Here is an 18347-nt window from a genome sequence, read left to right as displayed (position 1 = left end):
ATCTTAGATGGTTTGAAAAGTAATACATTTAAATGTAATGCAAAATTTAATACTGAATGTAAATGAGTTAAATGGTAGGTAAAAATGACAGATGTTATCAAGAACAAACATACTATTTTAAAAATGAATTATTACTACATTCAGAAAAAGATATGACCCATGTATTTTAATTTAGATGATCAACTTTCAATCTTCTCTCCTAGAAAGAAATCAGATTGTGTAACATTCTAATCTTAATTTTTATAATACCTGAGTTCAAGTCCTAGCTCATCCACTTACTTATAACCTTGGACTTCCTACTTAGCCCATCTGAGTTTTGACTGACTCACCCATTAAATGAACACAGTGGAATGGCAGGGATCACAAGCAATTCCCATGGACTAAATCCCACTTACAAAGTGCCTTGGTCCAAGCAGTGAGGGATAGCTAATAATCCTTCTACCTGGTAGACTCTTTGTTCTCATTAAAAAAAAAAAAGCAAACTATTGTATTTAAAAAAGTAATTTCTCTTGAAAAACTGTAGCTACTTCATTTTATTGTGTGTGCTTTACATTTATAACTGAAGCAGACTTCAAGGAAAGAAAAAAATTAAGGTTCATTTCTCAATAAGATGCTCTTTCCATCTTCTCAGAATTCACCAATCACTTTAAGACACAAAGATTACATTTGATTTAATTACATCTCTTTAGTGAAAAGTCTTCACGTGACTGAAAGCAGGAAATATAGAAGGAAAATGTAATATAGACAATATGTAAAATAGTACTGCTCTTCACTGAGTGTTTCCTAAAGCAGTAGCTTTGCCTTGCTGGGGTTTCCCTGAATTCACTCCTTTGTAACAGGATAGTTTAAGAATCACACATATCCATTATAGGAATTATTATTCATTTTTCCCCTTAAAAAATGATTCTGTGCAATGAATATAGATCTCAGGAAAACAGAATCTCTATTTCATTAGGAAGAGTAGAAAACTCAGTATTATCAGTGAGGAACACTGGGGAGAAGGGTGAGGGGTGAACACATAAGTTTGGGATGTAAACATACCTGGATTCAAACTCCCACCTGTCACTGACAGGCTATGTGGCCATAGGGTGGTTAGGTTCTTTCTAGGGGACCCTCTTTAGTAAAATGGGGCCCACTTTATTTGCCTCAGAGGGTTGTGCTAAGAATTACATGAAATAGTGTGTGTGGGTAAATGTAACTCTCAGTATGTATTATTCTGGTTGTGATCTGTAATCGATACTGCCCTTTAAAACTAGATTGTCATTAAATTATTGGTCAGTGGTTACATGCCTTTTGCATCTGATTGCATGTATATATCTCAGACCTAGATTTCAGATTCTCCAGATTAGACTTTAATGTCATGCATAACAGCCATTCCTGCACAAGGATTAACTCAAACAAGGGGTGTCCTGAGCCCAGCACTGGGCTCTGGGAGGGAACTACTCCCCTCTTGCAATCCCTTCATCCAGCAGTCCCTTCTCTGAAGAGCTGAGAGACATAAGGACTAAAGCCTCAAGGCTTTGCCTTAAATATTTTATAATGTATCTATTGAAACAGAATAAATATAAATGAACAGCCAGTGAGCAGGAAGAATTTCTGGAGTTGTGAGGGACACTCAGAAAAAAAGGAATAATCATGGTGGGCAAAAGCGGTCAAGGAATGTTTTGTGAAAGGCTGAATCTACCAGATTGTGCTGGACTTGGTATGGAGGGAAGAGGGGAACACAGAAGGAGGCATTCCTGAGGAAAGGCAGAGGAAACTGGGCCAGGGGCAACATATGTATAGATTGGGAACATTTTAAAAGATGAGGAATAAAGAAAGAAAGAAAAGGTAGCATCCCTGACCCTACTGTGCTTGCCATCTGGCTAGGACAATTTCCAACCAATGAGCAAGGTAAAAATCCAGCATGGTTCCACACAGAGAGAAGCCTAAGAAGTACTTTGTAATGATGATCAGAAATAGGTATTGTTAATTACCAAAAATGAAACAATTGACCTAAAATTCATGAATATAAAATCAATATATATTATGAAAGATTTCTCTCCTTTGTAATAAATGTCACTGAATAATAGGCATATATATATATATATATATATATATTTTTTTTTTTAATACGGTAGGAAAACGGGTCTCTGAAGATGCTGTTAAATGTCCATAGGAATCAACTGGAGGAAACACGGGAGCTCAACGTGACTTGATAGGAAGACTTATATCTCAAAATAGTTTAATTTTACATTTTATACTAATATACTATAAGAGAGGAGAAATGTAAATATGAGTGAAACAAATAATAAAAGCAAAATCCAGTGTACCAAGTCCTTCACATGGTACTGTTGAAAAAAGAGAAAAGAGGCTCAAAATGGAGTCACTTGTGCTAAGCCCCATGACAGGAAACTAACACTTAACACTTAACCTAACTGCAGTTTCAAGTTGCTTCAGGACTGTAGTCATAACCAGTCAGCACTAGGAAAGTAATCTGCCCAACAGAACCCTTCCATCCTCCTCAGAAGTGCAACCTTCCCTGAAGCAATGCATGTTTTGCTAGTAATTTCCTTTTTCTGCCCCCTTTCTGCCTTTAAAAACCTTTCCTTTTCCACAACTTGGCAGGGCTCCTTTCTATTTATTTGCTACATGGGATGCTGTCCAATTCATAAATCGTTCAATAAAGCAATTTGATCTTTAAATTTACTCAGTTGAATTTTTGTTATTGAGCAGTACAGACCATATAATCCAGTATCCCATTCAATAGAGTACTGGCAAAATACTCTTACAAGAACTTGAAGCCTTACATACATTTCAGTAAGTTTTCATATTTAAATATAAGAATAAATCACTGTGGTACTGCTGCATGTATTTTATTAGGCAGGCTTTTCTGCATTATTATGGAAGAGTCCTAAAACATAAAGTTAACTCAGGTTTTAGATAAAACATGAACTATGCAGCATTAGCTATTCACATATATGAGGCCTTTGGTATTCTGGTCAGGCATTTTCTATCAGTGTCAGGGCGCTTCACTGAAGCCCAGTGTGTGATAAAACAGCAATGGCCTCTAGAGCATGGTTTTAGAGTAAGCTTCCTTGGAATTCTAACGAGATTCTTGAAATGAACACACGTGCGCGCACACACACACACACACACACACACACACGCACACACCCACTTATCTCCTTTTTGCTGCTGTTGTAATTTGCCAAAGAGTAAAGGTATATGAACCATGTCTCATTAATATTAATGTATACTTTGGTATTTTGGTCCCTGAACACTGTCACTCTGTTAAATGAAATTAAAGCCCTGACAGAGACATCTAATTAACCCACAGTAAGAAAATGCATTACTGTGTCATAGTTAATAAGCAGTTCAATGTAATCATACCTTCCTCATTCTCCTGATCGGTTCTGTCCTTTGCACGGTGTGTGCTTAGAACCAGAACGTCTAATATTAATTCCCTTAATGATTGCTCATACATGAGTTAAAATGGATAGCTGCTGTCCTTTCAGATGTACAAATAATCTAGTTTCTTTTACTGAGAAGGACTGGGAAAGAAATACCTAAACTTGTGTGTCTTAGACTAATTGTTACCTTAAAAGGAGTCTCTGGGATTCAGTCATAACCACAGGGTACAACGCTGGGCTCAAAGCTGGTTCCCACGCCCAGTTTACCAAACTCCGCAGAGCATCTGAACCACAAGTAGCAGCTCCCTCTGATGGGAGGCGGCTTCCCAGGGCCAGGTAAGCAAAGTTGGGATAATCTCCTTTTGGCCATGTGCTGTCTCTAGGAAACTTCACTAAGCTCAGAGGCATTGGAGGAGAAGATCCTACCTTAATGAGGACCTGAATGGACCCTGTGGCTTTTGTGGATATAAAATACCAGAAGCTCATGGTGCAGGCAGTGCTGGCTTCTTGCCACAGACCACTCTTGAGGTGTGCTTCTTCGCCCCGAAGGCCCACCGGAGTAGCCTCCAGATACAAGAAGTGCCCTGGGAACAAGATGGGATTCAGATAACGCAAAACTGACATCGAGGGGATTATGTTAGCTTTTCCATCTTCGGGTTTTTAATTACATTTCTAGGATCTGAACTGCCAAAGGTATTTCTGCTTGAAAGAGAAAGGAAATCTAGTAGCGTTGCCTCTGGCTCACTGACAGAGCAATATCCAACTGTCTCTGTTCTAGCAAGTACTTCACGGTATGCAGATTAACTGACCTGACAGGGTATTTATGCCATGGACTCAACGAGATAGTTATAGGAATTATTTCATGGACTCCCCAAACTCTCCAGTTGTTGTAAAACAATGCAAAGACTGTCTATGAAATACAAATAGAGGGATATGACATACTTTCAAGAATTCAGTCATCTGTTGAGTACATAAAGGAAAGGCTGAGGATTTTAATATACAACACACAAGGAAAGATATTGAGTTTTCTGCTTGTGTATCCAAATATCCAAAACATTTTATGTATGTATAGCTGAGTGTTTGAATGAAACTTACACCTACCTTTCTTTGTCATGGTTGGTCTGGCTTGGAGAGCTTTGTTTTATCCCAGGCCTGTGAAATGTCACTGTTTCCTACTCTGTAGCATCCAGGAATTCAGGATGCCTTCTTTATTCTCCTAATGTCTTTTGCCCCTTGACCAATGAATCTGAGACCTGACCTCAGCTCACTGTAAAAATGAGCCATACCTAGCACCCTTCACATAGATGATCTTACAGCTACGACTGCACGTCTCTACAGCTTTCTAACTGCTTTCCCCTTCATACAGATCATCTCATTTGATCTTGACAATCCCTGTTTGGTACACAGGGCAAATTCTATTATCTCCATGGGACAGATGAGAAGTTTGAGAATCTGAAAAGTTAAATGACTCTCTAATGATCAAATGAGTGGCAGAATTCACGGTTACTGATGACAAGTATGTGTCATTTAGGAAAGGTACCTGAGAGCAGCGTATATTATCATCTATCTACAATTATCAAAGTAATATTCAATTTTAATTACTCACTGTTATATGTTAAATGGTGTCCCCCCAAAGACGTGAAAGTCCTAATTCCAGTCCCTGTGACTGTGACCTTGTTAGGAAATAGGGTCTGTGCTGATGATCGAGTTAAAATAAAGTCATGAGGGTGGGCCCTAGTCTAGTAAGACTGTTATAATAAAAAGGGGAAATTTAGACACAGACATGGACATGCATAGAGGGAAGACAATGCAAAGACAGAAGGAGAGTACCACCTACAAGCCAAGTAGTGACTGAAGCTACCAGAAGCTAGGTGAGAGGCATGGAACAGATGATTCTCCTTCAAGGACCTCAAAAGGAACTAGCCCTACTGACACCTTGATTTCAGATTTCTAGGCTCCAAAACTGTGAGACAATAAACGTCTGCTGTTTACACCACCCAGTCTGTGGCAGTCTGTTATGCAGTCCCAGGAGACAAATACACTTGTTAAACGTTTGACTTAGTTGCCCTGGCACCACGGTGGTCTCTCCAGATGCTCTCAGGGAAGATAACGTGATGCTCACTGTGAATGCGATTAGAGTGACTGGAACAACCTAATAACTTACCATTTTCATTTCCAAGTGTGTGGTCTCTGGGAGGTCTTAGGCTTTGAGGAGAGCCAACCCCCAAAACCCAATCAAAGTTTTCAGCCAAAGAGTTTTGCCAACCACACCAGCCTTTTTCAAAAGTACAGGAGCTACCGCAGTCATTTTCATCAGTATAATCTCCACAGTCGTCTAAAAAATTACAGCTTTGCTCCGGTTTATAACATTTGCCATTCTGACATTCCCGATAACCATATGGACAGTAACCTAAAAAACAGAAAACAAACAAAGAAAGGATGAGGAAACACTCCTAACACATTAGTGAGCTTAAAAGGTAGTAAGAGTAGATTCCCTTAAAAATGTAAAGAAACACAGTGTCCTTAGGAGTTTGGGACGTCTGACCCCTACCTCTCTCTCTCCTAATCCCCTCTAGGTTCTGGTCTATAGATCACTCACAAGCATCATTCAAAATGAAAAAAAAAAAAAATTAAGCATCAATTTATTGGTCTAGGAAAGTATCCCAGTCCTCCCCAAATACAGCACTTCCTGTAAGCTATACTCAAAAAATATAAAAGCCAAAGTGAGGCTTTCCATTTTTTATCCTGAAACAAAATCTTTAGGGTAATAAGAGTTTATATATTACAGGGTATTTGAAAGTACATTCCATCAGCATCCTTGCACTCCAACATTTATCAGAAGCCAAATATATATGATACTTCCTCAGAAGCAGGGACATGAATATACAAGTGATATCCAACTTTCCAACAGATTTTTTTTTCTCCAAAACATTTATTTGTCAGTTGTTTGGAATTTTAGGAGCAATTTCCCGACAAAGCAATGTCAACCATAAAGACCTTTCCACAGAGTTTAAGATAAAGAGCAATGCTTTTGAACAGCTGAGCTCAAACTGATTCTGGTACTTCTCAGTTATGCCACTTGGATCATACACTTGATGATCTAAAGATAAAGAAAAACAGTAAAAACTAGACAAGTTAAGCTAATTAGAGAGACTTGTTTATATCACCAGTGCCTAGAACAGTGCCTGGCCCTTCATAGGCAATCAGTAAATATTAGTTAAATAAATGAATGAGCAAAAGTGTTTTGGAAATGATAAACCAGTTCGATATGCACAGTCAAGGTACTATTATTGTCCTGCTCCAATATTACAATAGAACATCACCACCACGGGTGAAAATATTTCAGCAGGAAAAGCTGTTCCGAGATCCAGCTTGGGACATCAGCTTCACATTTGCTTTGTGACACTATAGTATCTGAAAGTTTTTTCCTTCCCATCTTCCTTGTCTGCCAGTTAGGGGAGCTGGTAATACCACTTTCTACTTCATTTTTAGATGGTAGCTTCCATGGCCTGAGGCAGAGTGTCTGAAGATTGAGGATTGGTGTGCATTAGAGGTAGGAAGTGATTCAGGAATTTAATGGAAGGTGTTCTGGGAATTGGAAACTCCTGCTGATAAAATCTCATAGAAAAGCTTTTATGTTCTGGATCGGTCTCACATTTTAGAAAATAGATGGCTAAGAGAGAAGAAGTGGCAGGAGAGGAGTGGAAGGCCATGCAGAAACCACTGGGGAGGAGGCTGGTGTTCTGAAGCCTCCTAGCCATTTTGTGTGCTAAACTCTTCTTGGACTGCACACTCAAGATTGCCTAATTAAATGGCCTTTACACTCGCAAAGCCTTTGAAAATAAGTTTCAACCATGCATTCTGTCTCTAACAAAACTTTCTTGTCTGGGTTAATTGCTACCATTTTCTTTTCTTGCAGTGTGGGATTAAACTATTTTTATTTAGGTGCCCAGTTCAGCTAGCAGATTGGAGGGTAAGACAAAATACCTTTGATGTTTCAATTACAGAGCTTGACTCAGAATTGTAACATTAAAGCATTTTTGAGCTTTAATGGAAATGGAGATCACTTACATTAACCCTCTCATTTATAGATGAGAAAACTGAGGATTATAGATGTTAAATGACTTGCTGATTTTTCAAGAGCAGAAATGCAATTTGGACCCAGGTCTGTTGTCTTCAGAATTATTTTTTAAAAATCCATTGACTTGAAGCGCAGTGATAGGTCAACTATCGCAAACACAAGACCACCGAGGGACAGAAATGGTGGTGTTGACTACTAGACGCAGTATCTCTCATGGATCTGTTGAGAACCTGAGAAATTACTAGATCATTTGATGTTACACAATTGATATTTATATTGATTCTGTCAATTCCAATTTGTTTGGGGAGTAAAAACAAATTTACTGGTTTTAAAGATGCTTTTCTCCAAAGCAAGTGAATCAAGCTAAAATCTAATTCTTTTAAAACACACAAGAAAATAATGTGGATGTGTTTCTAAATGGAAACATAGAGCCTGATATATTCCACAATCAATATAGCTAGTATTTTAAGATAGTCACAGTGATTAAGTTTTATCGATCTAAAACATAAATACCTGCATAATTTAAAAATACAGTAATTTGAATATTACCCAAGATTAATTTTGAACAGAAAGCCCTCTATGTTAATAAAGAAAATTTCACTGCTTTAATGCATTCTATTCATAAAATAACAAAAAGCACTTTTGGTAAACATCAAGGGAAGTTATCAACTAATGTTATTTACCTATTTCTAAATTATTTTCCATGCCTGTTGTTTTGTCCAAAGAAATCAGCTACTTGAAAGTAGGGTGTATACCTTTAAATGATTCTGATATTAAGGCTCTTATGAAACTGTGTTCATTTTTACAGAAAAAAATATTGTTTCAATTAGGCAGTGACCCTGTTGAGAGGCAGTTTAATTTTGTAAGTAAGAACAAATTATAAAAGTTAAAAACCTCCCGTGTAAACCTTAGAGACATCTGAAACTTAATATGCTTAAATTCAAACTCTGATTCTTCCCCTCCAAACTTTCTCACTGAACAGTCTTTCTCATCTGTATTAATGGCAACTCCAGTTATTCAGAGAAAAAATATCTTGTAAGGAGCTCTGTATGGTAGAGTCTGACTCCACTTTTTGATGTATGACTTTGTTCCGCATTGTGTTCCACATCTGGGAAAGCTGGTAAGAAAGTCCAGGTGCTCCCCCTGTTGGTAGAAGATTCAAACTACGCAAGCCCCTACCTGTGCACAGGAATCCTCAGCCAGGTCCCACCACCTAACCACCATCAAACTCTATCCCAGTTTTCTTTCTTCGTTCTCTAAAACTACTTTTGGACATGCCTAGGAGCTACCTCGATTTCCTAGAAAGCCTCACTATGTGAGTAACAGACATTTTCAAACCATCTTGGTGTGTACGTGCTGTCATCAGTCTTGATATCTGAACCAAATTTTGGATGATGGACCATCTTGTAATTGAGGATGGCCCCAAGTTCTAGGAGCTGTAATAATAATATATACAACATTTGATCTCATAACTCACATGTAATCTTTCAGCGAATTCTGTCAATTGTCAATCCTACCATTAGAATATATCTCATTACCTCTACTGTTACTATTTTGGTTCAAGCCACTACCATTTTTTTGTGACTACATTGCAGTGCTTTCCTTCATGATCTCTGCACCCTACCCTTGCCCTGTATCGTCCATTAAACAATAAAGAACCATGCTGAGGTTAACAGATATAAGCTATTATATATAGAATGGATAAAAAACAAAGTCCTATTGTATAGCACATTCAATATCCTATGATAAACCATAATGGAAAAGAATATAAAAAAGAATGTGTGTGTGTGTGTATATATATATATACACGTAACTGAATCACTTTGCTGTACAGCAGAAATTAACACATTATGCATCAACTATACATCAATAAAAATATTACAAATATTTACAAAAATATTTACATGGTGATATTTGAAATAAATTGAATGTTACTTCTCTGCCCCAAACTCTACGTTATTTAAATACTACTCCCCATTACAAGGAACTAGGTCTTCTTGGGAAAATGGTCTGGGGCTAAGGAAAAGAAAGTCCAAGATGAGCCTGGGAATTTTTTTGTGTGTGTGTCAAAAATTAATGAAGTTCTCCAAAAATTACATCATTATGATGAAAGGTTGAACTACTGGTCAGAAATAATTTCAACATCAAAATAAGTAATGAGAGGACTCTGGCTCTTAGCACATGTAGAAAGAAAGAGTAAGAAGGTATGAAATTACCCTCCAGCCATAAACAACTAGAAGCCTGGGAAAAATCTATAAAACAAGTGTTCGCAGACACTGCACAACAGAAAGCACAGGATTGTGATCTCTTAGAGAAAGGGAAAAAAAGGCAAATCCTATACAGGATCATGCCAGACTTCTTCTTGGAGGAACTTTCTAGACTGTAGCTCCAAAATGGTCAGCCCAGCAGAAAGTGAGGTTGCAGTGAGTTGAGAAGACAGTGTCTCAGACAGATAGAATTTGCAAGGCAGGGTGGTGGAGAAACAGGAGGTAAGTAGCTAAGGAGACCCAGAGATATGCTTAAGGCTTTGCTGAATTCTAATTTTCATGTTTGCTGGGTAAAATCCACAAAGAGAGACAGAGAACAACTTCTAAGAAAACAATAACTAGGAGCTACAAGCTGAAAAATTACCAGAATTTACAGAAGACCAGATATCTTTGAGTTACTGCCAGCCAGAGTGGAGAGTCCTTGGCGAATAAACAGGGCATTCAGTAGGAAATCCAGAAAGGGTACAATTTAGTAACAAGCAAAGAGACTCTAGCAGGAAGTAGTGTCTAGACCATGGATTGGAACTATAGTCTCAGGACCAAATCTGGTCTACCACTTGTTTAAGTAAATAACATTTTATTGGGACTTAGCCATGCCCACTTGTTTATATATTGATATTATCTATGGTTATTTTTCACATTGAAATGGTAGTTGAGTAGTTTCAGTCAGGACCATATGACCTGCACAGCTGAACATATTCACTCTCTGAACATACTGTTTTCTTAACCTCAACTTGTTTTTATTTATTTATTGTTAGTTTAAATTTTTTTATTTTTTGATAAGAATACTTAAGTTCAACTCTTAGCAAATTAATTTTAATTATACAACACAGTGTTATCAGCTATAGTCACCATGTTATACATTAGGTTCTTATTCATCTTTTTTTTCTTTTAATATTTATTTATTTATTTGGTTGCACTGAGTCTTAGTTGCAGCAGGCAGGCTCCTTAGTTGTGGCTCCAGGACTCCTAAGTTGCGGCTCACCAGCTCCTTAGTTGCAACATGCGAACTCTTAGTTGCATGCATGTGGGATCTAGTTCCCTGACCAGGGATTGAACCTGGGCCCCCTGCAGTACGAGTGCAGAGTCATCCACTGCGCCACCAGGGAAGTCCCTCAACTTGTTTTTAAACTAGACTGCTTTAAAAAGAATACTAAATAAAGTTTCCTTTAAGTTAAAAAAAAAATTGACTGTAAAAATCTGCTGACTTCTATCCTAAACCTGTCTTTACAAAGACTTAAAAATAAGACTTAAATGGACCGTAAAGAACTGTAAGCAACTTAAGTGTCTCTAGAACAAAGTTCAATGCTTCTTAAAGGAATTTACCAAACTTCAGCACTTAGCAACATAGAATTCACAATGTCCAGCATCAAATTAAAAATTAAAAGCATATGAGGAAGTAGGAAAATGTGATCTAAACCCAGGAGAAAAATCAGTCAATAGAAGCAAATATAGATAAAACAGAGATGACGCAATTATCAAAGAAGTTAAAGCAGCTATCATAAATGTGCTCAATGTATTCACCTACAATTCTATAAAATTACAAAAAAGCTATTTGTACCAGCAAGTAAGTTTTGCAAGGTTACATGTCATCACTATACAAAAATAAATTACATTTCCATATGCTAGAAATAAGTAACTGGAATCTGAAATTTTAAAAAAATCCTTTAAAATGGCATCTCCAAACATGAAATTCTAGGGATAAATTTAACAAAATACATGCCCGGCCTTTACACTGATAACTACAAAATATTGATAGGAAAAGAGACCCTGAATAGATGGAGATACATATCAGTTTTATGGATTATAAAACTCAATACTGTTAAGAACTCAATTCTCTCCAAATTTAACTATAATTTCAATATAACCCCAATCAAAATTTCAGTAGGATTTTGTATAAATTAACAAAATGATTCTAAAATGTGTATGGAAATGCAAAGCACCTACATTAGCTAAAAAGTTGGCAGATTTACAGTACCTGCTTTCTATATACACTGTGAAGCTATAAAAATTAACACTGTATGGTACTGACTTATGTACCGACAGATTGCTTAGTGGATCTGGATGTACAGTTCAGAAATAGACTCACAAATATATGATCAACTAATTCCCAAAAAAGCTGACAAGTCATTTTCACCCAAAAATGCATAAACTGAATCTAATTATGAGGAGAAATCAAAAAACACGAATTGAGGGATATTCTACAAAAGAAAAGGCCTACACTTCTCAAAGATATCAATGTCAAAAAAGACAAAGAAAGGCTGAGTAACTGTTTAGATTAAAGAAATCTAGAGCTACATAAAAACTAAATGTAATGCATGATCCTTGAGTGGATCCTGAAAAAATTAGTCAACAGAAGCAAAAATAGACATGACAGAAATGACGGAATTTTCAAAGAAGTTAAAGCAGTTATCATAGATATGCTCAATGTGTTCATCTATGATTCAGGTAAAAAGCAAAAATTACATAAAGGATATTTTTGGGGCAATTGGTAAAGTCTGAATGAGGCCTATACATTGGATAATAATATTGTATAAATATTAAATTTTCGGATTTAATCATTATACATTAAATGACTGTCCTCTATTTTAGAAAACAGACTATGAATTATTTAGAGGTAAAAGGACGTGATGATGTCTGTAATTTACTCTGAAATGACTCAGAAGAAAGTTAAGTTTATATATAAAACGAATGGGCAAACTGATAAGAATCTGTGAATCTGTATGTAGTATATGTTTGAGTTCTCTGTATAGTTCTTGCAATGTCTCTCTCAATTGGAAACTACTACAAAAATTTTTTAAATATAAACTTTTGAAAGTTAAAAAAGTAAAATCTTCCAATGGCACCACATCTCACTCAGAGTAAAAACCTCAGTCCTCGAAGTGGCCCACACATACTGTACAGTCTTGCCCCATTCTCTCTCTGGTACCACTGCCCTCCAGCAAAGGACTACAAGGCACACATCTATAGCTGAAAGTAAGTTGGGTTTATTACTCATTGTAGTGATGGAGCACAAATACCCTCGGGAACCACAAGGCAGCTCAGTAAGAGAGTATTAGAAATGACTTATTATAGGATGAGGGCTTTGGTTAAGTTATTTTGGGGAGGCTCCAAGAAAGTGGAGTTTTGCTCCAGATTGGGTGCTGTCAGGAAGCAGGGATAACTGGGTGCTGTCAGGAAGCAGGTATCTTAATAATTCTTACATAACAAAGGGAAGACTAGAATAGGCTAAAGTTATAATTGGTTAGGAACAGGTTTCATTCATATGAGTAAAGATAGCGGAATGTTTGGTCATTCTTTTTGCTGAAACAATGTCCATGTTTTTGTCTGTGTTCAAGCACAGTCACAGAGTGATCTTGTTTTCGTCTTGCTCCATCATGGTACCAGAATGGCTTTGTCTGATGCTGACACCCTGTGAAATTGTTTACATTAAACAGGAGAAACACCAGCTCGTAGCAACCCCAAGGCCTAGCTGACAGTTCCAGGCCGGGTCCTGAATGTCAGGGGCTGCGTTTCTTTTTCTCACTTTGTAATTCTATTTATGTGGCAAGAGAGTTCAGTGGAGCAGCAAAGCCTTCTAGGTGATATGAGGATAGAAAATAAAACCCTTCTGGCTATGGTCTTTGCAGTAGGTAAACATGGCAGACCAGGTGCTTTGGGAGATGCTGAAACATGTGAAAGCCCTTCCTATTTGTTATTTTTTAAGCATCTTGATATTTTCCCAGAGTAACTTGCAGCAAAAACTTGAAAATACCAAGTTGCTGTGGGATCTCCTTTAATATTAGCATGAAGGAGAGAATACGTGGAAAGAAATTCCATAAAATAGATCATGGTAGCCTTAAAGAATTGACAAAACAAAACAAAACAGGTAGAGGATTCATGATTTGCATTAAGAAAAAGAGGAAAGCATGGAAGGAAGTCTAAACAGAAAAGAAGCCTCCAGGGTTTAAGGAGAAGGAACTAACGTGATTCCAACGGACTGTGACTGCAGTACTGCTGAGGCTTTAGTTTAGAACAGCAGCATTCCATACTTACATGTTTCCTGGGCAATGCTTACTAGCCACAGGCTCAGCCCTCAACTGGCAACAAACTGCCTATTAGCCAAACTATTGTGCCTGCAGCCTCCACCTTCTTCATTGCAAATAAAAGCAATCCAAATACTCAAAGAGCACTTTCTGTCTTGCTCAGCGTGACAAAATTTATACTAACAAAGTTACCACTCATGTTCATTCAAAAAGATATCTGCAGAAAGAACAGTTTATTTCTCAACTTCTTAATGACTCATTTTTAATACTTTACATCGAAGAAATGTTAGGCTGACATTACATGCTAACATTCACCTAATTCTATTAGAAGAGCACACAAATAAGAAATACAAAGGAAGATATTTATTAAGATAAATGTTTCTTAATAATTCTGACTTGGAGACAATTTCTAATGTCTTGGTGGTGAACAATTTGCATACCTTGAGTTTTGAGTGTATCATATTTAGTAAGGTAATGAGTTTAATCATTAAGCACCATCATTTTCTGAAGTCTTAAATTCAACTATCAGAGAAGAGACATGAAGACAGTCCAGTGGATTATTTTTGCTGTCAGGAAATGTAAACTATAATAATCCTTTGTTTTCTTTCAGTGTACCTAATAGAGGCTTTGCATATTTACAGAGAATTATTTTTATGTAAGACATCACAAATGGAGCTGCTGCCGTAACACAGAGCTAGAGCCACAAGTACGACCTAGGGCTAAATCTCAAGATAAAAATCACTTTAGGAAAATTATATTTTGTACTTTTATGCAGTTGAATTTTTCAATCCTTCCTTGAATGGTTTTTGACAATCCAACATTAAATAAAAATCTTCCATATGTTTTCTAGTGTTATACGATTACTATATATGATTCATATTTTTAAAAGATTTTAAACCTTTGATGCACCTGAAATTTACTTTGGCTACAAATGAACAAGATTTTTAAAGTGAAAAAGAGGAATACATACACAGGCACAACATACACATGTGCCCGTGTATTTATTGAACATCTCTGGAAAGATACATAAGCAATAAACGATTCCTCTGGAATTAGAAACATAAAGACTGAAGTCAGAAGAAAATGATTTTTTTTTAATCTATGCCCCTTTTTGGTTATACCGTGTGTGTAATGAAATAAATATTTGTTTTACTTTAAAAAGAAATAGGCTAGAACAAAGGCCTGAACACACCAGGGCCTTATCCCAGGTTAAAGAAAGGTTTGAAGTAGTAAAGTTATACTATAATTGGGAAATCCAAAGGCTGAAGCTCCTTTGAGGAGTATTAACCTGAAATGAGTGGCAAGAATGTTGACAATTTTCTGGACACCACGGTTTATGGGAATTGGAAGACTGAACCCTCCACTCCAGATGGCTATGGAAGAAATGTTGAAATTAAGGGAGAACCAAATTTCAGTTTTCAAACGGAGATATAAGGAATGAAATGCCCTGTGAAAATATCTAAGATCTATACTAAATATATGGTAGTTTATGAGTTGCAAAAGGTAGAGCAAGGGCTTCCCTGGTGGCGCAGTGGTTGAGAGTCCGCCTACCGATGCAGGGGACACGGGTTCGTGTCCCGGTCCGGGAAGATCCCACATGCCGCGGAGCGGCAGAGCAAAAAGGGAAAGTGAGTAGGGATAAAAGAGAACCTGGGAGAAATTCAGTAGTCCCCCTTGATCCCTGTTTCTCCCTCATTTCCCATATTCAATCAGTCGCTAACAGTTTCTCGTTTTACCTTCTAAATATCTCTTAAATCATCCACTTCTCTCAAGGGATACTCATCTCTCTCCTTGACTAATGAAATAGCTTCCTAATTGATTGCTCTGCATCTATTCTGGTCCTCCTGAAATCCATATCCCACGTTGCAAGTCCAGTGATGTTTTCAAAATGCACATTGGATCACCACCCTGCTTGAGAGCTTTTCATGGGTACCTATCACAGTTAGGGAAAAGACCAAATTTGCTAAGTTGATGGAGAATCAACTCAAAGTCTGTTCGCTACTCACCTTTCCAGCCTTCTCTCTGATCATGCTCTCCCCCTCAACTCCCCACCACAAACCTACTGGCCTTTTTCCAGCCCCGCCAGCCACAGACACTTTATACATACTGGACCACCTGCCTCCTGAACTCTCTCTTTGAAAATCTTGCAGATTTCAGCTCAGTCTCTACTTCCTGCAGGAAGTCTTGGTTGTTCAAATCCGTCTACTATAACCTCTTAACATAACAGGCAGCTCTTCTTCAAAGGACTTTAATAACATCGTGTTATACTTGTCTGCATGGTTATTTGCATTATGACTCTTTCCACTGCTAGTCAGTAGGGTCCACAAGGGATAGAAACTGGCACGTATTTCAAAGGACTCACTATACATTTGCTGGCTGAACAAAAAAATGAATGAGTGAGTATGAACGAACTGAATAAAGCAAGGAGGAGGGAATATAGTGCGTGAGTGAGAGCCTCCTAGGAGATGGCTGACTGGAAGATGAGTTGATATTCTGGTTGTTGGACAAGGATGACAGGGATAGGGCTGTGTTTGGATTGATGAACTTTGAGATACCAAGACTGAGGCTATTATACAGAGTCAATCACCTTGGACCTATCTGCTGTGATGAAAATAAACATTTCTGGTTTTTTCTCCTTTTGTTTTGGAAAGTGACAGTAGCTATTCAGTTTGTTCAAAATATACATTTTTTAATACTTTAAGCAAAGATTTACCTATTATGTCTATAGATAGAATTCATTATAGTCACAATCCCAATTTAATACTACCTTTATACAATTTGATCCTATAACAAAGCAATTTCCATTTGTAAACACTGCTGACCTGGTTAATAAAAATTCTATGTAATGAAACTGAGACAATCATCTAATTCAAAGGGGAAAATAAAACAGACCATCTAAGCTAAATTCTATTAATAGGAAGCAAAACAAATCCACGGTATTTGTGTGCCTAAATGCTACTCCCATTTGTGCAGTATATTATGTTTGAATTTGTTTTGGTTTATGTATTTTTGACTTAGTATACATCATTCATAGTGAGTAGAGTGCAAAATCCTTTTAAAACAGGATTAAAATATAGGCTCCCTTTCCTTAAAATATATACCACCTAACTCGGGTAAAACTAGTTTTCAGTATTTGTGTGTATGCACCTGTGTGCATGTGTATATATGTTACATATGTGTTGCACAATTCGCACATATTACATATATACATGTGTGTATATTTTGTGTATGTACATACGAACGTATTACATGCATGAATATGCATATATATTAAAATATGGTTAAAATGGCTGAAGAGCAATTTTAAAGTGAATGGTAAAATTAATCATAATGATAACTACTATTTATTAATCACCTCCTATATGCTGTGCTTTGCGCTAAGGATTTTATGAATATTATCTCTAATATTCATAACAACATTGTAAGAAATGTTATCTCCATTTTCAAATGTGGCAATTGAGGATAAGAAGGCTAAAGTACAATTTCCAATGTTGTAAAATCAACCTTGCAATATATATAACATATACATACATATGTGTCTGAAAAATTTTCCTAAATTTATCACACATGTACAAAACAAAATAATACCATATTAATAACAGGTTGTAATGGCTAATGATCGAATTATCAAATATTTAATTCTGTCTGGCTCTGTGGTAGGTGTTTGCTGTGCATAAATCATGTCATCAACAAAATCACCCGTCTGGTACACTGAACATCGATTACAGTGCTGGACTAGACAATGTATCTCATATTATCAAATACCTAATCTGATTAACCCACTCCAATCCAATATGCTCCGGAGAAAGGCTAAAAGCCCTAATCTCAGATGTCCATTTGAGCCGTGAAGTTTGGTTGCTGTGTCACCAATGACTCTCAAGAGCATAATGGGAATAGTATGCCTGTTCCATTCCTTTGTGTGGGGATGACAAGAGAGAGAATATCCAAAGCCCCTTGATTAACACTGAATGGGCAGCAACAATCATCAACATGAGAGCCCTGAGTGCACTGCTTCCAGATTTGTTGGAGAATTTTCCAACAAAATGTAAGAACAAACAAATCAAGGAGCTAAAATGGTTAGGATCACCAAATATTTCATCCGGCCAACGCCAGCCTCTTGTATCGACGGCAAGTCATTTTGTCTATTACTTTAAAGCCTGTTGAGTTGATACACATGACAAAGAATGAATAAACAGAATCTCAGAGGTTGCTATAGGTACAGTCTATTAGTATTTTAATATTTTATTTCTTTTCAGTAAGAATTGAAGTGGCCAAATGGGTAAACTGATGGAATCGGAAGATAAAGAGAAACTAGTACAATGAATCTAGTTACAAGCTTACAACACAAAAATCATCCTGCAGAGTTATAATAATTGGGCTACCAGAGCAGCACTCTGAGAGTATTACAAAAGGGAGGCATAAGGAATTATTAAAAAATCAGTATCTGTAAGATTAAAGTCACAATATTTGCTTAGGAGAACCACAGCATTCCCTCACACCAGGTTGTAAAGAAATTTCTCTCATGGGTCTTCATTATTGTAAAGTATATACATATTAAGAAAATAAAAAAGAAGAAGTAAGC

The 18347-nt window shown here is 36.9% G+C and overlaps 1 protein-coding gene across 1 annotated transcript in view; it reads right to left on the bottom strand.

The window, feature by feature from the left end:
- The window catches only part of MALRD1 (MAM and LDL receptor class A domain containing 1), a 604410-nt gene that overhangs the window by 266793 nt on the left and 319270 nt on the right, over positions 1–18347 (bottom strand). Inside the window, exons 28-29 of the mRNA XM_027121490.1 lie at positions 5557–5802; positions 3819–3976 (exon numbers count right to left, since the gene is read on the bottom strand). Coding sequence (XP_026977291.1) covers positions 3819–3976; positions 5557–5802 — 404 coding nt within the window. The remainder of the gene's footprint in view (positions 1–3818; positions 3977–5556; positions 5803–18347) is intronic.

The sequence above is a fragment of the Aethalodelphis obliquidens genome, unplaced genomic scaffold, assembly GCF_003676395.1.
Source record: "Aethalodelphis obliquidens isolate GAN/ISIS:26980383/991018 unplaced genomic scaffold, ASM367639v1 scaffold23, whole genome shotgun sequence".
In the NCBI taxonomy this organism is placed as follows: domain Eukaryota; kingdom Metazoa; phylum Chordata; class Mammalia; order Artiodactyla; family Delphinidae; genus Aethalodelphis; species Aethalodelphis obliquidens.
Note: the sequence above shows the minus strand (reverse complement) of the source record. Positions and strands in the feature narration are given on the sequence as shown.